Source organism: Thunnus thynnus, chromosome 8, assembly GCF_963924715.1.
Source record: "Thunnus thynnus chromosome 8, fThuThy2.1, whole genome shotgun sequence".
NCBI classification, from domain to species: Eukaryota; Metazoa; Chordata; class Actinopteri; order Scombriformes; family Scombridae; genus Thunnus; species Thunnus thynnus.
Window position 1 is genome coordinate 21,949,409 of NC_089524.1, and position 17,823 is coordinate 21,967,231.

A 17,823-nucleotide genomic window follows, 5' to 3' on the forward strand; every position below is an offset into this window, starting at 1 on the left:
ATTGGCTCTCACTCCCCATACCTAAATCTAACCAATCTAACCAACGGAGGTAACGAGTATTAGCCAATCAGAGGCAGAGTAGGGCGGGTCTTCGCAGAATGCAGGTGGGAAAAAACATTCATGGAAAAAAATAACGACTGTGGTGGTTCTTCTTCTTCTTATTGGTTTTTATTGGCGGTTGGCATCCAAAATGTTGCATTGCCGCCATCTACTGGATTTAAATTAAAATCTCCACTGACTAAATAAAATAATAATAACCCCTTTTCCCACCCATTTCCCACTCTGCCATAACTTTTCTATTTTTCAGGTGTTTGAGAAGAAACTAAAAGCTTTTCTCAACAGCTGCTGCACATCTTCTCGAGAAACTCCCACAACATCCAGAAATCTCCTTTCTGTATCTACAATTATGTCAATTTTCTCAGATTTTCTCCCTGTAGTGGTTACAGCTACTCCTACATTTTTAAGGTGGAACCATATTTGGCTTGCAGCCGCCATTCAAGACAATCAATTAGAAACAATATTTGAGTAAGAAACATGTTATTCTCTTCCTTAAATATTTTGTCTCATAGCTACTAAATTAATTTAATTAAACTGTGTGTTTTGATAAAGGTGTTCCATGTATACTGTATATATATATATATATATATATATATATATATATATATATATATATATATATTTATTTATCTGGCTTCAGCATTTTGGCAAATGTTTAATCTTCTCACAAGTGACTTGTGAAAAGTTAATTAAACCTTTGAACCAAAAGAATATTCACTTGAATTAAGTTAAACACTCTTAAAAAAACACCTCAACTTGCTAAGACTTGCTGAGACTTTTACCTCGCTCATTTTTAAGCTTATTTTAATCCCAGGTCATTCATGACAGGCATTATCTGGCTCTGACGTGGCAAAACTCGTTTTTCCTATCGTTGCTGATATAAATACTGCACTTACAAACTCCTGGAATTTAGAAATGTGGGGGCTTTTTTATATGGAGCCTCCAAATGGCAGTAAAAGCTTATCACAGGAGTCAAAAATACAACTGGCATCAACAACATAATGTTAAAGAATTACAACTGAGGGCAATATAAAACTTTCCACTTGGTTAAAAAAAAAAAAACATTTCCAGGGCTTTGATATACATTTTATGTATTTTGTTTAATTTTTGGAAATCTCATATACATTTCTATATTTATTAAAAAAATATATATTGGCAAAAGAAAAAATATCACATTTCGGTTAATTACCAGGGTAGTGCATTTACACTACATATGTAAGAGTCAAGTCAAAGAAACAATGACAGGGGAACTGTCAATTTCTTCATTAAGTTATTATAATTTTTATTTTGCTTTTCAACAGCTTTATTGAAACAAGAACACAATAATTTTATATCTTCATGAAATTACACTCATTGATATCGCAGCTATCAGCGTCAGAGCAGCAAACTGAAAGCACAAAAAAGGCAGACCTTAAACCGAATGGCGCACGATCATTGGTCCGTGTGAGCATCCGTCAGGCTCTAGCCCCGCCCCTTCCCCCCGGACCAAGCTCGGTTGTCGGGTTGAGGAGGAGTGCGGTTGGAGTGCGAGAGGGTCGCGGCCGCGATGATCTGACAGATGAAATAGCGATTTAAAAAAAAAAACAGAAAGACGGCGGGCGTCCTCCCACACAAAACAATGTTCCCCAAAGGCAAAGGCACCCCGGTGCCGTCGGACGGCCAAGCGCGAGAAAAGTAAGCTCAGAAACGTTTATTATTGTGTATTTTTTCGCCCCGTAAGTTGCTCTCTTGTTGTTCGCTGGACAGGCTAGCAAGAGGCGATTTCCTCCTGCCGAGAACTGAATTGAATGAACCGCCTTGTCTGCTCGCCATTCCTCCCCTGAGCTGCGTTTCTGCTACCTTTTTGGCTTATTGCTGCCTCTTTACACACCTCTCCGACCGATTCCGTGTGCAGTTTGGTTGTGTTTTAACCGGCGGTTGGTTGTGTCATTTTTTTGTTGCGGTTATTCAGTCGCGATCTCGGAGAGGAGAAAACAATAACATCGCCTTGCTGCACAGTACATTGTTTTCTCTGTTGAGCTCTGATAGGCTCCGTTTTTATTTCCCTCAGCCCCATCAGTGCCACCAGGATACTACTATACCTAGCTATAATACATAGCAGGCTGGTGGTGTGTTTTTATGTTTTACATCACGGCGTTAAATTATATTGTTGCTTTAGCACTTTCTCCTCACCTCCTCATTGTAGTGAATCTTTACAAGGCTTGGCTCCCCATTTATTTCTTTTATGCATAGGCTATTTGGCAGCCATTGTTCAGAGGGCCTGTACCCTACTCTAGTCACATATATTGTGCCAGTAGAAGATGTTTGACATTTATTTATGTTTTATATAGTTGGACATGTTTGTTGAATCAACCCTAATATCATGTTTTGTTTTACACAGGTTGGCTCTGTACGTCTATGAGTATTTGTTACACATAGGAGCACAGAAGTCTGCACAGACCTTTTTATCAGAGGTATGTGGAATTTTGGGCAAAAGCTCAACCATAGTATCACCCCCCCCCCCCCCCCTCTTTTTTTTTTTTTAAACAGTAAATGGTTAATATTTTCCGTAAATCTGCTCCACCTGCTCACATACTGTATTATTTTAGCAGCAACAATATTAGAATGTAATATTGAAATCCCTCTCTTCCTAGATACGATGGGAGAAAAACATAACACTCGGAGAACCCCCTGGATTCCTGCATTCCTGGTGGTGGTAAGTGATAATGCTCTCATCTCCCTGTAAACATGTCCAGGGGTTGTTTGTGTGGTTTTGTTTGCTTCATGACCTGTCTTGTCCACAGTGTATTCTGGGACTTGTATTGTGCTGCGCCAGAGAGGAGAGAGACATGTGACCACTCCAGTGAAGCGAAAGCCTTCCATGACTATGTGAGTAATGCTTACAAGGGGACTGTTGCACATAGAGCTCTGTCTTCCGATAAAGAAGACAACAACTTTCCTATCGAGGCTAAGAAGTAGTTTAAATAATACGCTTGGGATTGTGCAATGAGTCAGATTTTTTTTGGTGGGGGGCGGGAGCTATTACACCAAAGTGCTCATAATCTCTGTTCGTAAACACTCAAGTTCCAACCAAATCATCCACATTCCCCATCAAGAATAATACAGATGCCGTACTTCTGGTTGTTGTGATTCCCTTTCGGCTTTGAGATCTATTGCTATTCACCCTAAAATTATGTTTGTCTGATTTCTGCTTTTTTTTTTTTAATGTGCTTTCTTCAGTGAGTTTTGCACTTTGTTTCAGAGATGCAAGTCAGTTGGAGTTCCCCCAGCACCTTTTGTAGCTGTATTTAACTACAAAATGCTATTTTTATTTTTCTTCTTCTGAATTTACGACCGGTCATCTTGCCCAGTTGGTGGGTTGAATGATGCATCCAACAAGGAGCTTTATAGGCTTCTGGGAAACTGATGCTGATGTCAGCATGTCCTGAGTTAGACCTGTCAAGTGCTCACCCCCTTAGCCACGCTGAAGCACCCTGCTGTAGTTGTAAAGATGATAAAGAACCTGCTGTGTCCCTTTTTTACTAACTCTGCGACTTTAAACATACATCTTGATTTTTTCCAGCTGACCTGATTTGTTGAAGCTCAGGTACATGTTGAAACATATTACCTTCAATGACATAAAGGATTTGAAACTGAAAAACTGTAGAGGCAGGTCTCAGATCCAGCATTAATGAGATGACGCTCAGGACAAATGCATTGCTTATCTTATAATAGCGCTTCCATATTTGCATGTCATGGGTGTTTTGCATCTTGATAATTATGCAGCTTTGGAGATGGTGGTGTCTTCATGTGCTGCATTGTGTCCCCCTTTGAGTCAGCATTCAAACAGAACATCAAATAGATCCTGCTGTGGATCAAAGAAAGTGTGAACTGCTTGTCAGTGGCTTTTGTTGTTCCCATCCTTATGTCCCTCTGGCCTTATCTGAAAAGATTTATTAGATGAGCACTATGTAGCTGCTGTAAATAAATAAAAAAATACTTTTCAGGTTTTGCTGTATCAGCAGAACCAAAGAAAGACAAAGTTCAGGTATCCTCTCAGGCGCACTGACACTCAGCCCAGTTTGCAGGGAGGACGGTGATGTATCAGGCAGGAAGGGGTTAAAATGGAGATGTTGGTCCTGCTCTTGGCAGATAGGGTTGTCAGGGTAACAGGCCTCCTGATCTGGCAGGTGACCTGGGAGCCAGGAGTGAGGCTACAGCGTGGCTCTGCCCTTTCAATAACCACATTCCTTATTATTCCAACTCGTACGGACAAAGGAGGAGTGCAGTTTACTTGAAAAAAGCCTTTATTCAGCCAGACACTTGATGGTAATTGAACGCAATATCTTTAATTGCCCTGGCTTGCTTGTTCGGGTAGAATTTGCGTTTTGTATTGTGTGACTGTACCTTAAATCTGTGGAATAAAATATATCTCAGAATGCTTCATCTGTTTTCGGGGTGGAAATATCGTGTTTTCAGACATAAAATGCAGAATATTGTACTCTTAAAATTTTCTGTTATAAGAAAAGCTGTAAGAACAACTGAGCTAAAATCATTTTGCAGTTTCCCTCAAATTATAATGGACCAGACCAGTTTTGAAAGAATGAACGACACAAAATAAGCTGTTAGATTGCAACCCTTGGCTTGACTGAGGCCATTTTCATAACATGGAAAGCATTAAGCAAATGAGGGAACAGTGAAACGTCAGTCTGGGCAGTGGGCTGCTGTGGTGTGGAGCTTTGAGAGTTTCTGTGCGGTTGCTTCTCCCCGACATCTTGTGGTTGCCCTTCGCTCTGATGTTGTTCTCCTTGTGTTCATTTGTGGATATTGGGGGGTCAGGCAAGTGTGTGTGTGTGTGTGTGTGTGTGGACAGTACTAGTCCTTGGACCCTAGCCTTTGTCTAGGTGTGGGGGAGGTGAGTGCTGCTCTGTTAGCCGGCAGCGCTCGTAAAGCCCTGGTGTATTCACGCTGGGCCTGACGAACGCTCCCCTAGGGGCCCGGTCGCCATGGCGTCAGCGGCTGATTGATGGCTGTCACGGAGCTGAGGGGCAGATTGGAAAAGGAAAGGGGAGTGGCACTGTGGCATATGCCCAGCATCCACCGCACAGGAGCTGAGGGAATAAAAAGAGGGGGTTGGGGAGGAAGAGAGGAGGGAGATGAGAAGTGGAAAGGGACCTGCTACGGTAGAAGTAGCTCGAGAGGCAGAGAGAAAGAGCGTCCAGTCGGGATCCAGAGTGGGTTTTATGATGTTGATTAATGGTTAAACATTTACAAGCTAAACATAAGGGCTGGTTTCTTTTTGAGCGTTGGTTCCAGTGGAAGAAGTGAGGCTGTTAAGAGCAGGCTGGGTCAGGAGCCGGTAGTTGGGTGGTCTGTGCTGGAGACCAACCAGCCCCCCCTAGATGCTTGGATGCTTGCGTGCTTTTAAGTACACACATGTACACACTGAATCATGGTGGATGAGTGTGTGGATGGAGGGGGTGGGGGGGGTAGTCTGTCTTAAAGGAGGTCCCCTGGGTAGTTGTAAGGAAGGCCCCAGACAAGAGCTTCATAGCCCGGGGCAGGGCTGACACATCTGCCCTTTCCTGTACCGGGGAGTCTGTGGAGAGACGTGGCTCGTTTTAGATGGAAAGCAGCATCGGACTGTTTGGGACAGTCCAGCAAGCACAGCTGTGTGCTTAAGTGGGACATGATAAGGATCTAACATAACATGCCTGGGAACCCGCCGTGCGCGTTGCTTTTCAGTCTAGCAAACAGTTTTTTACAGAGCTAGGTAGATTGTTGACATTGTTTTATTACTTCTTGGTCAATACCGTTTAAATACAGCTTTGTTTTACTTGATTACGTCTTTGCAGGCCTCATTCCAGGAATGAGTGACTTATGGTTAGAGGAACTAAACAAAGTGCAGTTTCACTGTTCAGAGGCCAGACAGTGAGATTGTGTGAGCTTAGACTACCTGAGTCATACGCCATGAGCCATAAACTGTAGATTCATCTTTATCTATTCTAAAGAGAGTAACATCTGCCTTCATCTTTCAGTAAAAATGAAACACAACACGCATGTCTGGAGAAGTGATGACTGCACTTTATTCAAAAAAAAAAAAGTTTAAATACCGGGAGTATTGGCAATTTATATGCCAATCAAATCTACCAGAATGAGGATGAATATTCTTAAAAGACGAGCTTTAATTAGTTCATGTATTGAGGATAATATCACAGCCTGTTCTGAAGTTACTGTGGCCTTCAGTGCAGATATTTCTGACACTAATTCATGTTTGCAAGACAAGTTAAACAAGTTTGTAGCGATAATGACTTTAACCGATTCTGTAAAATACTGTTGGCTGCGTGTTAACAGTTCTACAAATATAAAGCCTGGGACACAGCTTATCTGATGCACATGTTTTTGTGGTTAACATGGAGATCTATTACAGGAAGGCTACCACAGACCATATAGTTGTTGCTATGACTCTAAATATCAAGCCAGGCACATTGACTTTTGATGAGCATAAAACTTCCTTTGTACTAACTTATGTAAAGACGTAAAAAAAAAGCACAAAAAAGGATAAATTCTGTTCCTGTGACACTTTCAAATATCATATGATGACAAGTGAGACTATATAAATGTAAAAACAAAGCGTATAATATTAAACTCGGCTTTGTGACAGATCTTTACGATGTTTAAGAAGGATTAAGTTAGAAACCAGGCCTTATTTGAGCTTAAAAAAATGTACAAAAGCTATATTTAAATAAATTCTGTGCTCTGCTAAAAGAAATAGGAATACTACAATGGGTTGATTCTGTTGCCAGGAAGTCGCAAAGTACAAGTTATCATGAATTCGCAAAAGAGGTCAGAGCTATGAATAACTGTATAACCCCTTTACCATTTAATTTAAACAGGGCGAGTGACTCAGATGTGATTGTAAGGCTGTGGTAGAAGCATTATGGTTGGTTCAACTGTGTGCAGAGCAAAATGATTACTGTTGATGATGTTGACTGAACTTAACCATGCAGGTTAGGTGAGGAATTACTGTATTATTTCTTCCTGGTCTGTAATGGTGTCTGGCAGTCTGCAGGATGGGATCTTACTTCCATTCTTGTTCAAATTGCACATGAATGACTTGTCTGGGCAGTTCAGTTCTTGCAAAACAGGTTGTGTTTTATACATGCAGATGATTTGGTTATTTTCTTCACGCACTGTTGCTCTTCAACAGTTCAGTATACAATCCCAATATGGTGTAGACTTTGACATCAGTTTCAATGCCAAAAAGAACAATTTAATCATAAGTAGATGAATAAACGGTAGGAAATATTTCCGTATTCGGTGAAGATGCTCTTAAAGTAAGCACTGTGGTAGGTTTAAAAAAAAAAAAACATTAGTATTCAAAGACTTACTGACGCTTGCAGTGATGTCATGATAACGTGTGTGTGTGTGTCAAGATTTTAGATTTGAGCCATGTGATCGTCAGCAGGAATGTTCCCACATGTTGGGCAGAGATAAGAAAAGTAATCAATAAATGTATACGTGCAGATTGGATCAGGTAGAGACAGCGTAATTGATCCATTAGTAAAAAGCTGAAAGTTATGCTTGAGTGATGTGGTGACTCTGGTGGTGCAGAAGTATTTGTACATTTTGAGGATGTGCGATAAGTTTAATATGCAATGCTTTGTTTGTTTGTTTATTTTTTTGGCCTTGAGATGGTGATGCTCCTTCTATCCACCACATCAACACAGTGCTTTTTTGTGACCATGTGTATGTATGCGCTTTGTGTGTTGTTTATCATATTTAAGTGTGTGATTTGATTGTTTAAAATGTGTCCTGAAATAAAGTTACAAAGTGGGACTTGAATAAGGCCCAGTAGATTCACCAGTATAAAATTCTGGTGCTGATTGTGGACATGTCTCCCCTCACAAGAGGTGATAAAATCAAAGTGAAAAGTACTAAGTGTCATCAGTGAGTGAGCACAGTGTTTCTTACACCTTTGGTAAAAAAACATCATAAACCAGCCAGGTCACCAAACATGTACATGCTGCATTTAGCAGGATCAAGTTTTATGGTTTCTGGGTGTGTGAGCTAATTTTTTTTAAAAAAGTAGGTACAAGAAAACACAGACACTTGGCCTTTTTTTTTTTAAAGGATTTCTCTCTCTTGAGATCCACCTCTTACATCTTGCTGATTTTTCTACACAGTCCAAGACGAGACGTGACTTCTCCCTCTGGCCTCACTTCTCTCCTTGCTGAGGTATTTCACAGCGGCAGCCTGAGGAGATATTATTAGGGAAGGTGCAGTCGATACCAGGGAGTGTGTTGGCTATTGACCAGTGATGTCTGTAGAGCTTTAGGGCTCCGGACAGAGACGAGGAATGTTTGTGTATATTCCTTGTTTGTGTACATCTACACTATAACCTGAGTGAGCTTCGCATTAACAAGATGGGACTGAAGGGAGCTTCTCTCGTTCTGTTGCTATTCTTTGGGAGCTAAACCCCACAGCTCTGAAGACATTAGCTCATCTCATATTGCTTCAGCTACAGGGAAGAAAAACTCAGTCAATTAGGAGCGTGAGACCGAAGCAAATGGCACATTAGTGAATTAGGGCTGCGGTTTGAGCAGGAAATCGGCCCAGCGAGCCCCTGCTGTGCAACAGCACTTTAGAGCCACTGACTCAGTGAATCCTTCTGATGCTTATCTGATCAACTAGATCCTGGATCAGCAGAGCTTAGAACCCTCAGTAACGACCCCATCAATACCCACAAATGATGTGGTTCCACTGACCAACTCCCTGACTCAGGGGTTAAATGACTGTTAAACAGTAATTACATGGCATTCAATTCAAATTCCTAATTGGAACAAAAGCTTGTTCTCCAAGTAATGTTCAATCCCGGTCTGGACGAGAGTCATGAAGTCAGGTCAGATGGTACTCATGAACACATTTAGATCAACTGCCAAAAGAGGTTTAACCTGCGTCACTGTGTTTGTCTAAAAGGGTATTAAATTCCTCAGATGTCTCTCTTGTAGACAGCTTTTTCAAGAACCTCGTTCACAAACGAATAAAATAAAAAAATTCCTCCATGTTCCGTGTGTGTTCTGTGATTGCGGCTTGTGATCTAAAAAAGGTCAAATATTACCAGTCAGCGTATGTTGTGCAGCACAGTGACAGGTCTCGTCTTTTTTTCTTAGAGTGCAGCAGCAGCCCCCAGTCCTGTGATGGGAGGGATGCCCCCTGGTGACGGCATGCCAGGAGGACCAATGCCACCTGGCTTTTTCCAGGTCAGTTCATCACCACACTGATACTATGTGTTACTGTTAGGAATACTTGAGCCCACCCCCATGTTAAGTATTTTCATTTGCTAATTCGCTTCGACAATGAACAATTATCAAAATCGTCATTAATTAAATTCCCTGTGGCGGGACAAATTAATTAATCGACTGATCGTTCCTCTAGCTGCTGCACCGCTGCAGTTTTGTAAAATCAGGGTTTTGTAACTGTAGTCTCTACGTTGGTGTCTGTACTGCTTTTATCTTGTGTTTTGCTTCACTCTGCTCAGTGAACTTGTAGTACACATCATAAATGTTCTGTCTGCCTGGGCCCCTCCAGTGCTGTAAACACGCAGGCGTGGTCAGGCCGTTTTTCCTAATGGAGAAATCGAAAGGTGCAGCACCTACTGTAAATCAATATCTCATGAGGATAAACTCTTGGTAGCAACTGTATGGAACTGGCTCTAAGAGGTGACATTAAATCGCAATGTTTCTCCGCCTCCTCTAGACCAAACTATCCACTTTAATTAATTAATAATTAATATTAAGTTAATATTAGGAGAGACATTTTGACATTGATATATGAGCGTAGGCACACTCATACTTTCCATACCAGAATCCATTGGAGGAGGCTCAATTAGACCCCTCACTCTCTGTTAGATCAGCAACATTAGCTACACAGTGCCGGTGTTTAGTGTCATTATAAAGCTAATTGCATAGAGCTTAATTGATGCTGTTAATTCAGGGAAATTAGCACTGATAACATGCTGCATGCAGCAGGCTTCTTAATGTCTTGACTGACAGGCAAAAGAGCCCACATCCTCTCCATATCTCTGTCTCTTTTCTCTCATTCAAGGCTCAGTCATTTGCTTGCTCTTCTCTGCGCAGTCTCTCTCTTTGTCTGTGTTTGGTACATGAAAATGAACATCTTATGTTTGTACATTTGTAAGTTTTTTTTTGTTTTTTTTTTTGCGCCACACTTTGGTTCTCGCACTCCAACTGTCCTCTGCCCTGCAGTAACCCTGCTTCTCTCTCTGCCCCTCTTTTGTCACTTCTGTTTCTCACTCCCCCTTTCTCTCTTCATCTCATCCTCCCCTCTCTCCCTCCTCTATCTTCCTCCTTGCCTCTTCATTTTGTGCGATGCCACAGGGTCCTCCTGGTCCCCAGGGCTCTCCTCACCCTCAGCCTCCTCCCCCTAACAGTATGATGGGACCTCACAGTCAGGTAACGCTCCCTCTCCCTCTTTCTCTCTCTTTTTCTCTGTTTTGCTATCCGCGGTCATTTGGGAACGCTGGTTCTCAGTGCTGATGCTTCATGCTTTGGCATTCGTCTCAGCTTAATGCTTTATGCTGCTTTCAGTATTCACACAACATGCAGATGAGAAATTAGTATAGCGCTACATTTTGAGAGATGTGTGCAATTTTTTAATTGAAATCTCATGGAGCAATGTTGTTTCTGTTGTAGTCCTTTATGTCGCCTCGCTTTGCCGGAGGCCCAAGAGGTCCCCCCATCAGGATGGCGAACCAGGTGGAGCTCGCACACACACACATTATGGATGCAGAATATTTAATATGTATATAGAACTGCAGTGTCATTGAGTCTTTGTGTTTTATCCCCTGTAGCCACCAGGCGGAGGACCGGGCCCTCATCCCATGTTGCCTAATATGGACCCTACGCGACCACAAGGTGTGAATCAGTACTGTTTTCACTGTCGTACATCTGTAGTATAGACGTTATTTCCTGGCTACTCTCTTCATATAAACTGCCTTTATCCCTCCAGGCCATCCTAACTTGGGGCCAATGCAGAGAATGAGCGGCCCCCGAGGCATGGGCCCTATGGGGCCTGGCCCTCAGGTAGGCTACTCACATATATTACCACTGCTTTGATGATCCAATAGTCACTGGTCTTTACTAGATGAGTTCTGATGATCAGGGAGCCTCATTTGTAATGTTTTAGTAAATTCTGTACCAAACAAATCCAAAGAAATGTTATCTCAGAAATCACCATACCAGCTGTTTGTATGGATGTTTCTCCTATTAATGTGGTTTGAATCCTTTAATTCAACTTAGAAATGCTGATTAATCATTCACAGATATTTTTTTGTTGTTGTTGCCTTCTCAGAGCTTCGGTGGTGGGATGAGGCCCCCACACAACACCATGGGTCCTGGTATGCCAGGAGTGAACATGTGAGCCCTCAGTTTATTAGTATTATATGTATTCTCACACAAGTGTTTCAACTTTAATGCGATGTCTTACTAAGTTTTATATTGGTCTTACCATCTAGGGGCCCAGGGACCGGTCGGCCATGGCCCAATCCCAACAATGCCAACTCTGTGAGTGCTAATGTGTACACACACACACACACACACACACACACCCAGAGAAATGCTGGTTCAGATTGCAGTCAGATCTCTTCTCAGAGATGCGGAGGTCTAATGTGTTCCAAAGTTCTAGTCTGGGATGTAATTGTAGTATTATGTGTCATGGTTTCCACAGACAGCTATAATAGTATTAGGATGATCAAATGATGAATGATGACATTTTGAGGTATAGAAAATGGTTTGCATTCCCATTTCTGGTCTGTAACGTTTGTGTTTTTCTTCCAGATGCCTTACTCATCACCCTCTCCTGGTGCATATGGGGTGAGGACACATCTTAACTCAAACATACTAAAGATATCTCGCCACATAATTTCAGGACAAATAACATTTTCTATGAGCTTTGACATGTACATTTGTAATAATCTTTACAGGGAGCATCTGGAGGAGGAGGACCCCCAGGAACTCCTATCATGCCCAGCCCTGCAGGTGAGTACATCCCTGACTGAAGCATTTAATCACCATCCTTTTCATGTACTACAGAGTACCAATTATACGTATGATTGCACTTTTTCCAGACTCAAACAACTCGGGTGATAACTTGTACACCATGATCAACACTGGACCCGGCAACCGAAATAATGTAAGTTCCTTTTTATTCCTCTCTTCATTCGGGTACTTTTTTAGTCATATGTTGTGACTGTATGAACCTTTTGCACCAAGCCCACCGTATTGGTGTTGTCCTGTGTCAAGCAACCTGTTTTAATGACACACTTAAAGGTCAGGGTCAGACCTGAGGATTTAAAGTGGGAGGACACAGGAAAACAATGAAGTGACTGAGGTATACAGTGTGTGTTGTTAGCGTCACTGGTCATTATTTAAAGCTTCAACCATTAAACGAACACCTGGCTATGGTTTTCATTTTAGCAGTTTGTTGAATATTGATACCCTCTATATACACTTTTCTGTCTAATCAGTGTCTAGAGATGGTAGGATGGTGAGGTTATCCATGCAGCAATATAAAAATATATACAAGCCATACATATATAGCATCACAGTAAGGTGTAAAAGGGCTTGCATGACCTTTTTGAAACTGAACTTTTAATATTCTTGTATTCATTCTGACGTCTGCCATGTGATTAAGTTACTGACTCTGATCAGGACTGAAATTTATTTAACTTACAAGTGTCCTATACCACCAAATAACTCACAGTGTATGCTTTAGTTATGTATCTTTCTCACAATTAGACATAAGCTATAAGATAAGATCCATCAGAACTCAGACACATAAACTCAAGCCCCTGTTTACTGCTGCTTGAGGGGAAAGCTTATAATGGGAAACACTGGATATTTTTTAAAGAACTTGGCTTATTTAAACATTCATTTGTTTGGTAAGTGTTGATAAAGCACATTTTACTTCCTTGTACACTGAATCATTTTCACTATTCCTGGGTTGCACGATCCACCCAGGTATGTACAGAATAGATTTTAATAGAAACAAAACAAATGCACTGGTTATACTGGTTCCTTTTGTGTATTATTTGGTACTGTAGGCTACTCTTTCAGTCACTCTCTCTGAGCTGAAATGAAATGAAAGTTTTCTTCCCAATTAAAAAAAAAAGTGACTGAAGTTCACAACGGCAGAATTAAATAAATGCACTGTTGTATAGAAACTGCTTTCTAGGGTACGTTTGATCACTCAGTAGTGAATGTTACTGATGACTTCCAGTTGTATGCTAACTGTGCTGTGGAGATGTGGTAAGTCCGTGCTTTCTTGTTTCCCCTTCAGTTCCCTATGGGCCCCGGCTCTGACGGACCCCTGGGAGCTATGGCTGGGATGGAACCACACCACATGAATGGGTCACTAGGTAACACCACCCGCTATGATACACTTTACTAACACAACACAGAAAGGTTTTGGTTGTATTCTCACACTTGAAAAAAGGATTTTAGAGTGTACTTTTGTCCTTCATACTAACTTTGTTTTGGTCATGGAATATAAACCTTGTGTTTTTTGTATTGTTTCATTCTTAGGCTCTGGTGATATGGATGGAATGAACAAGGTAATTATTGTACATAGTAAGGGTCTTAAGTGAAATACTATGTAAAATGAAGTATTGTACATTTACAAAAAAATGATTGTGTACTCTTTGTTTCCAGAATTCCCCAAACAATTTAAGTGGCATTAGCAATCCTCCTGGGACCCCAAGGGATGACGGGGAGCTGAGTGGAAACTTCCTCCACTCCTTTCAGAGCGAGAACGTAAGTCTCTTCAGCCAACGTCCCTGGATTGTTGGTGACTGTAACAGTACTGTGATGAAGCCAGAGGTGGAGCTCTGTTGACCACACAGTGAAGCCTCAGTCACAGCATATTAGCATCACTGAGTATAGTAGCACTGTAGAGAGTAAACTGGGTGTTTGATCAAGGACTGTTTAGTAGGGAAAAGGTGTGTCTTAACCCTCTCTTCTCTGTGCCACTGTAGTACTCTCCAACCATGACGATGAGTGTGTGACCCACCTCCACCCTGCCCAACATTATTTGCCATCATTCCGAGGATTTGAACTCACTATAGGACACGGCCAAACACATCAGCACCGAATCAGGGACAGGCGCCATTTTGGTTCCACACTAACGTCAGAATGCTGATCGGAGAAAAATCAATACGGCTGGCGACTACTGCTCCTTGCTCAAAATGAAGGACAATTTCTCCATTTATCACAACCCCAAGTGTGACAAAACCAGCTACTGAAAATGCATACATGACACGTTTTATGTTCTTTGCAGAGCCCCCCTCCCCCCCTCCCCCCGCCCCTCCTCCCACCTCGCCCATCCAACCTCCTCAGCCCTAGAGCGAAGAGGGGAAAAAAATGGTTGAAGTTTACCTCTTGTACTTTTTAATTATTGCTTTGTGGTGCAAGATGTGCAGGAAATGTCTCCGCTTTTCGTCACTTAAAACACTGGAGAGTGTGCATATGCATTGTGAGCTTGGAAAGTCTTTGTCTTGTCATTTTACTTATCGCCATGCATACTGTGTCACAAAAGTCAGTTGACATAGGACTCAGAATTTGCCTTTTACTGTGTGGCCACCTTTATGAAATGTAATATTCTTCCCGATGCCCACCCTTCTATTTAAGGAGGTTTTTAAGAGGACAAGATGTGAAAGAATACAGCTTTTTATTGTGACGACCTTTCACAGTATGTAAGTGCTCAGATGGTTCTTACAATGTCCAATTGATTGATCCCATTCGATCAATTTCAGTCTCTTACTGCTGACAGCGATGCTACTCTCCGCTCTTTGCTGTTTCGTTTAAACAGCCCGGGTTGCTGTTGCGTTCTGTCAAGGGAAACCAGACTTCGGCATAAGAAGAAGTGAGTGCATGAATGCTGAGAATCTGTGTACAACATACTACCTAGTGCTGCTCTTCTCTATGTGGACACCTGCTTTAAGATGTGGTGTATATCTCTTTACCTGCCTGTGCTTAACACTCTGTGCTCTTCATCATTGTAGCCTTCTGTGTTCTTTCCAGTTCGGTTGATTATGATGAAACGGCTATGAATGAGCTGCCCATTTTAATCTCTCATACATATTGGTTGTTCATACTTTCCTTCTGTATCACCGGTCGTCCCATTGGCCCTGCCCCCCCTCCCGCCCCTTCTTGCCCACCCACGCATTTTTTTATATTTTGATACAATCTTTGACTACGTATATTGCCCCAGTTATTCAGAGTTAGTCAAAGCTTTCTAAACTGATTCTAGTAGGCATCATTATAAACTTAGCAGCAGTCTTGTAAATGTGATGAGAATTTTTTGGTTTCTTTTTTTTTTTTTTTTTTTTCCTGTGAACATTACGCATTATACACATCTGTCCTATGTTGCCTTTATTTGCTGATATTTTTTTATTTCAAATTGAGGAAAGATTGCTTGTTAATATAATTTTACAATAACTTAACTTCCTGTGTGGGTTGCTTTATTTTGCCTGAATGTTGATCCATGACATATTAGATTTACTGATGCTGTATACATATCTAGTGTTTATTGAACAGTTAACACACACACACATAGCATTCAGCTGATGCATGAAACGGTGATTTACTGAATGGTTTTTTTTTAATGTGAAAGACCACAAGGGATCCATCTTCATCTTATATGTAGTACACAGTAGTACACTAGTAGTCCCTCTTTACTGCTACTCCACTCACCAGATCACTGATCTCCTCATATATTAGTGCCTATAGTAGAGCCAGGGGGTGCTGCAATCCACAAGACCAATAAGAGGAAATCCTGGAGGCTTTGTGGTAGTGGAAATGCTCTGGAGGTCACACTGACCCTGCTGGGGTATTAGGCAAGAGTGTTTAAGTTGTCAATACTTGCCTTTGTACAGCTGTCAGTGGATATGTCAAGGGTGATTTTGCTATACCTACTTATTTACTATGACCTTTTGTGAGACTTTCCTCACTGCACATTCTTAGATGACAGCAAATCTCAACATAGCAGGTGCTGTATCAAAAGTACACAGAATCATTTTTGGTTGCATAGTCCCTTTATCAAGACTGTAAGAAAGACAGTAGGTCATGAAAGACCTTTATTCCCACATTCCCCAAGCAACATCATCAGTACCATATATGCAGATCATACAAGAGAAAATATTCATTTTTCACAGGGTAAGCTGAATAGTGTTTGTAAGCATGCATGTACGTCATCAGGGTAGTGAGAATGCTTGGGAGTTTGGATCCTTCAAGCTGCAGGACGGAGCCACAGAGTTTTTGAGGTAAACAAACAACTTCCTGTCTTACATTTACTGAATCAAAAGTGGATTTAAAAATGAAAGAATCTGGCTTGCAAGCTAAATGCAAACAGCCTCACTCACCTTGCTGCTCTTCTCCTGACTGTCTCAATGAGGAAACTGGTTTGCTATTTGGATTTGATATATCAAAATACAAATCTGACATGCCATTTACAACCAAAAAGAAAAAAAACATACCACAGTAATAAAGTTCTTTGACCTTTACAAATGTACATCTGGTCAATAGTCTCAGGAACTAGTAGTTTTCAGGTTGTCTCTCACTCCCCATCACACCTGAGTCCGTAGGTGTGACTGTAAGTGGTTATGGGGGGTCTCCATGTAGATTTATTTAGAAGCCTTAAATAATATAGTCTGACCTATTCACATCTGGCCTCTGATCCTGTTGAACTATTGATGGACTGTTCAGACTGGTGAGTAGAAACTTCCAAGAGCTGATTATTATTATTTGTGTGTTGTGAGCATCTTGTAATTCCCATTTTTGTCTTTGATCATGTCAAGATTCTTAATCTTAACAGGACAACCAGTCTAAAAGGTAAAAAACGGGCTGTGATTAGCCAAGAACTTGGTACCAGTAAGCCCCCCTCAAAGAGCTTAATTTCACTATGAAAGGTCCACTTCCGTTGGATAATTTGTCTTTATTATCTTTTGGGATTAATGAAGTACTTTATCTATGTTTATGTAAAGGTTGGTCTGGTCAAGATAATCAAGACTCATAAATTTGCACCTCAAACAAGTTATGTTTATTACATTTAAGGAAGTAAATACATTTTTAAGGCAAATGATTTTGAAGATGATACACATTCAGCCAGTTGGATCTTTCCAAAGTCTAGTAGTCAAAATAAACACAGCCTGTGTTTTTCATGTCTGTTGCTCTCCTGTTGGAGAAAAAAAATGACTTCATATTGCCCTCTGCTGGGCTTGAATGGACTCTCATGCTTCACAGAGACCTATGGCCTAGACACGTTATTTACTCTCTCTGAGGGACTGAACATACTGTACATGCAGGATTTGTTTTTACCTTTAAGATTCACACGTGATTCTTAGCATGTTTTAGTCCATGGTTGAGAGGATCTGACAGAGTGCTGGTTCCCGTTTAACAATAGGAAACCAGGCAGAGCTGCTGGCGAGCGCTCCACAGGATGTGACCTGGCTGGACAGGAGCCAAACCTCTTACTTCAGAGCCACATATTATGAAATGTTATGAAAGCTGTGGTAACACAAAACTGCTTTGTTCACTACCTTAGTCTAATAGTAGACATGTAACCATAATGTATGGCCCTGTAGTTTACAAGTTTATTTCATTTCTATCACAGGGTCCCTTTAAAAACTTTCACCATGACTTTCACACATCAGCAAAGATGCAGCTCTTTTATTTCTTAGACCATGAAAAATATTACAGGAGAGCATCAAAG

General features: G+C 41.2%; 1 protein-coding gene across 2 annotated transcripts; it reads left to right on the forward strand.

Annotated features, from left to right (window-relative positions):
• The first annotated feature begins 1,496 nt into the window (after positions 1-1,496).
• Positions 1,497-15,556, forward strand: ssbp3b (single stranded DNA binding protein 3b). Of its 2 annotated transcripts, XM_067597190.1 has the most exons (18): positions 1,497-1,731; positions 2,438-2,510; positions 2,691-2,752; positions 2,841-2,925; positions 9,210-9,299; positions 10,437-10,511; positions 10,752-10,814; positions 10,910-10,973; positions 11,068-11,141; positions 11,410-11,474; positions 11,573-11,621; positions 11,895-11,930; positions 12,041-12,095; positions 12,185-12,249; positions 13,396-13,474; positions 13,641-13,669; positions 13,767-13,868; positions 14,090-15,556. In XM_067597190.1, exons 1-18 carry the CDS (start codon positions 1,676-1,678, stop codon positions 14,117-14,119), a joined length of 1,152 nt encoding a protein of 383 aa, XP_067453291.1. In that variant the 5' UTR covers positions 1,497-1,675; the 3' UTR covers positions 14,120-15,556. The 2 variants fall into 2 exon arrangements, with proteins under 2 accessions (XP_067453291.1, XP_067453292.1); XM_067597191.1 differs by lacking the exon at positions 10,437-10,511 and having other exon boundaries at positions 1,498-1,731.
• The last annotated feature ends 2,267 nt before the right edge of the window (positions 15,557-17,823 follow it).

Excerpts from the sequence above, each read along its gene's own strand:
- ssbp3b (XM_067597190.1), top strand. The coding sequence starts at position 1,676 with ATGTTCCCCAAAGGCAAAGGCACCCCGGTGCCGTCGGACGGCCAAGCG. Across the intron at positions 1,732-2,437 it reads GACGGCCAAGCGCGAGAAAA|GTTGGCTCTGTACGTCTATG; the intron begins GTAAGCTCAGAA and ends TGTTTTACACAG. Across the intron at positions 10,974-11,067 it reads GGACCCTACGCGACCACAAG|GCCATCCTAACTTGGGGCCA; the intron begins GTGTGAATCAGT and ends TTATCCCTCCAG.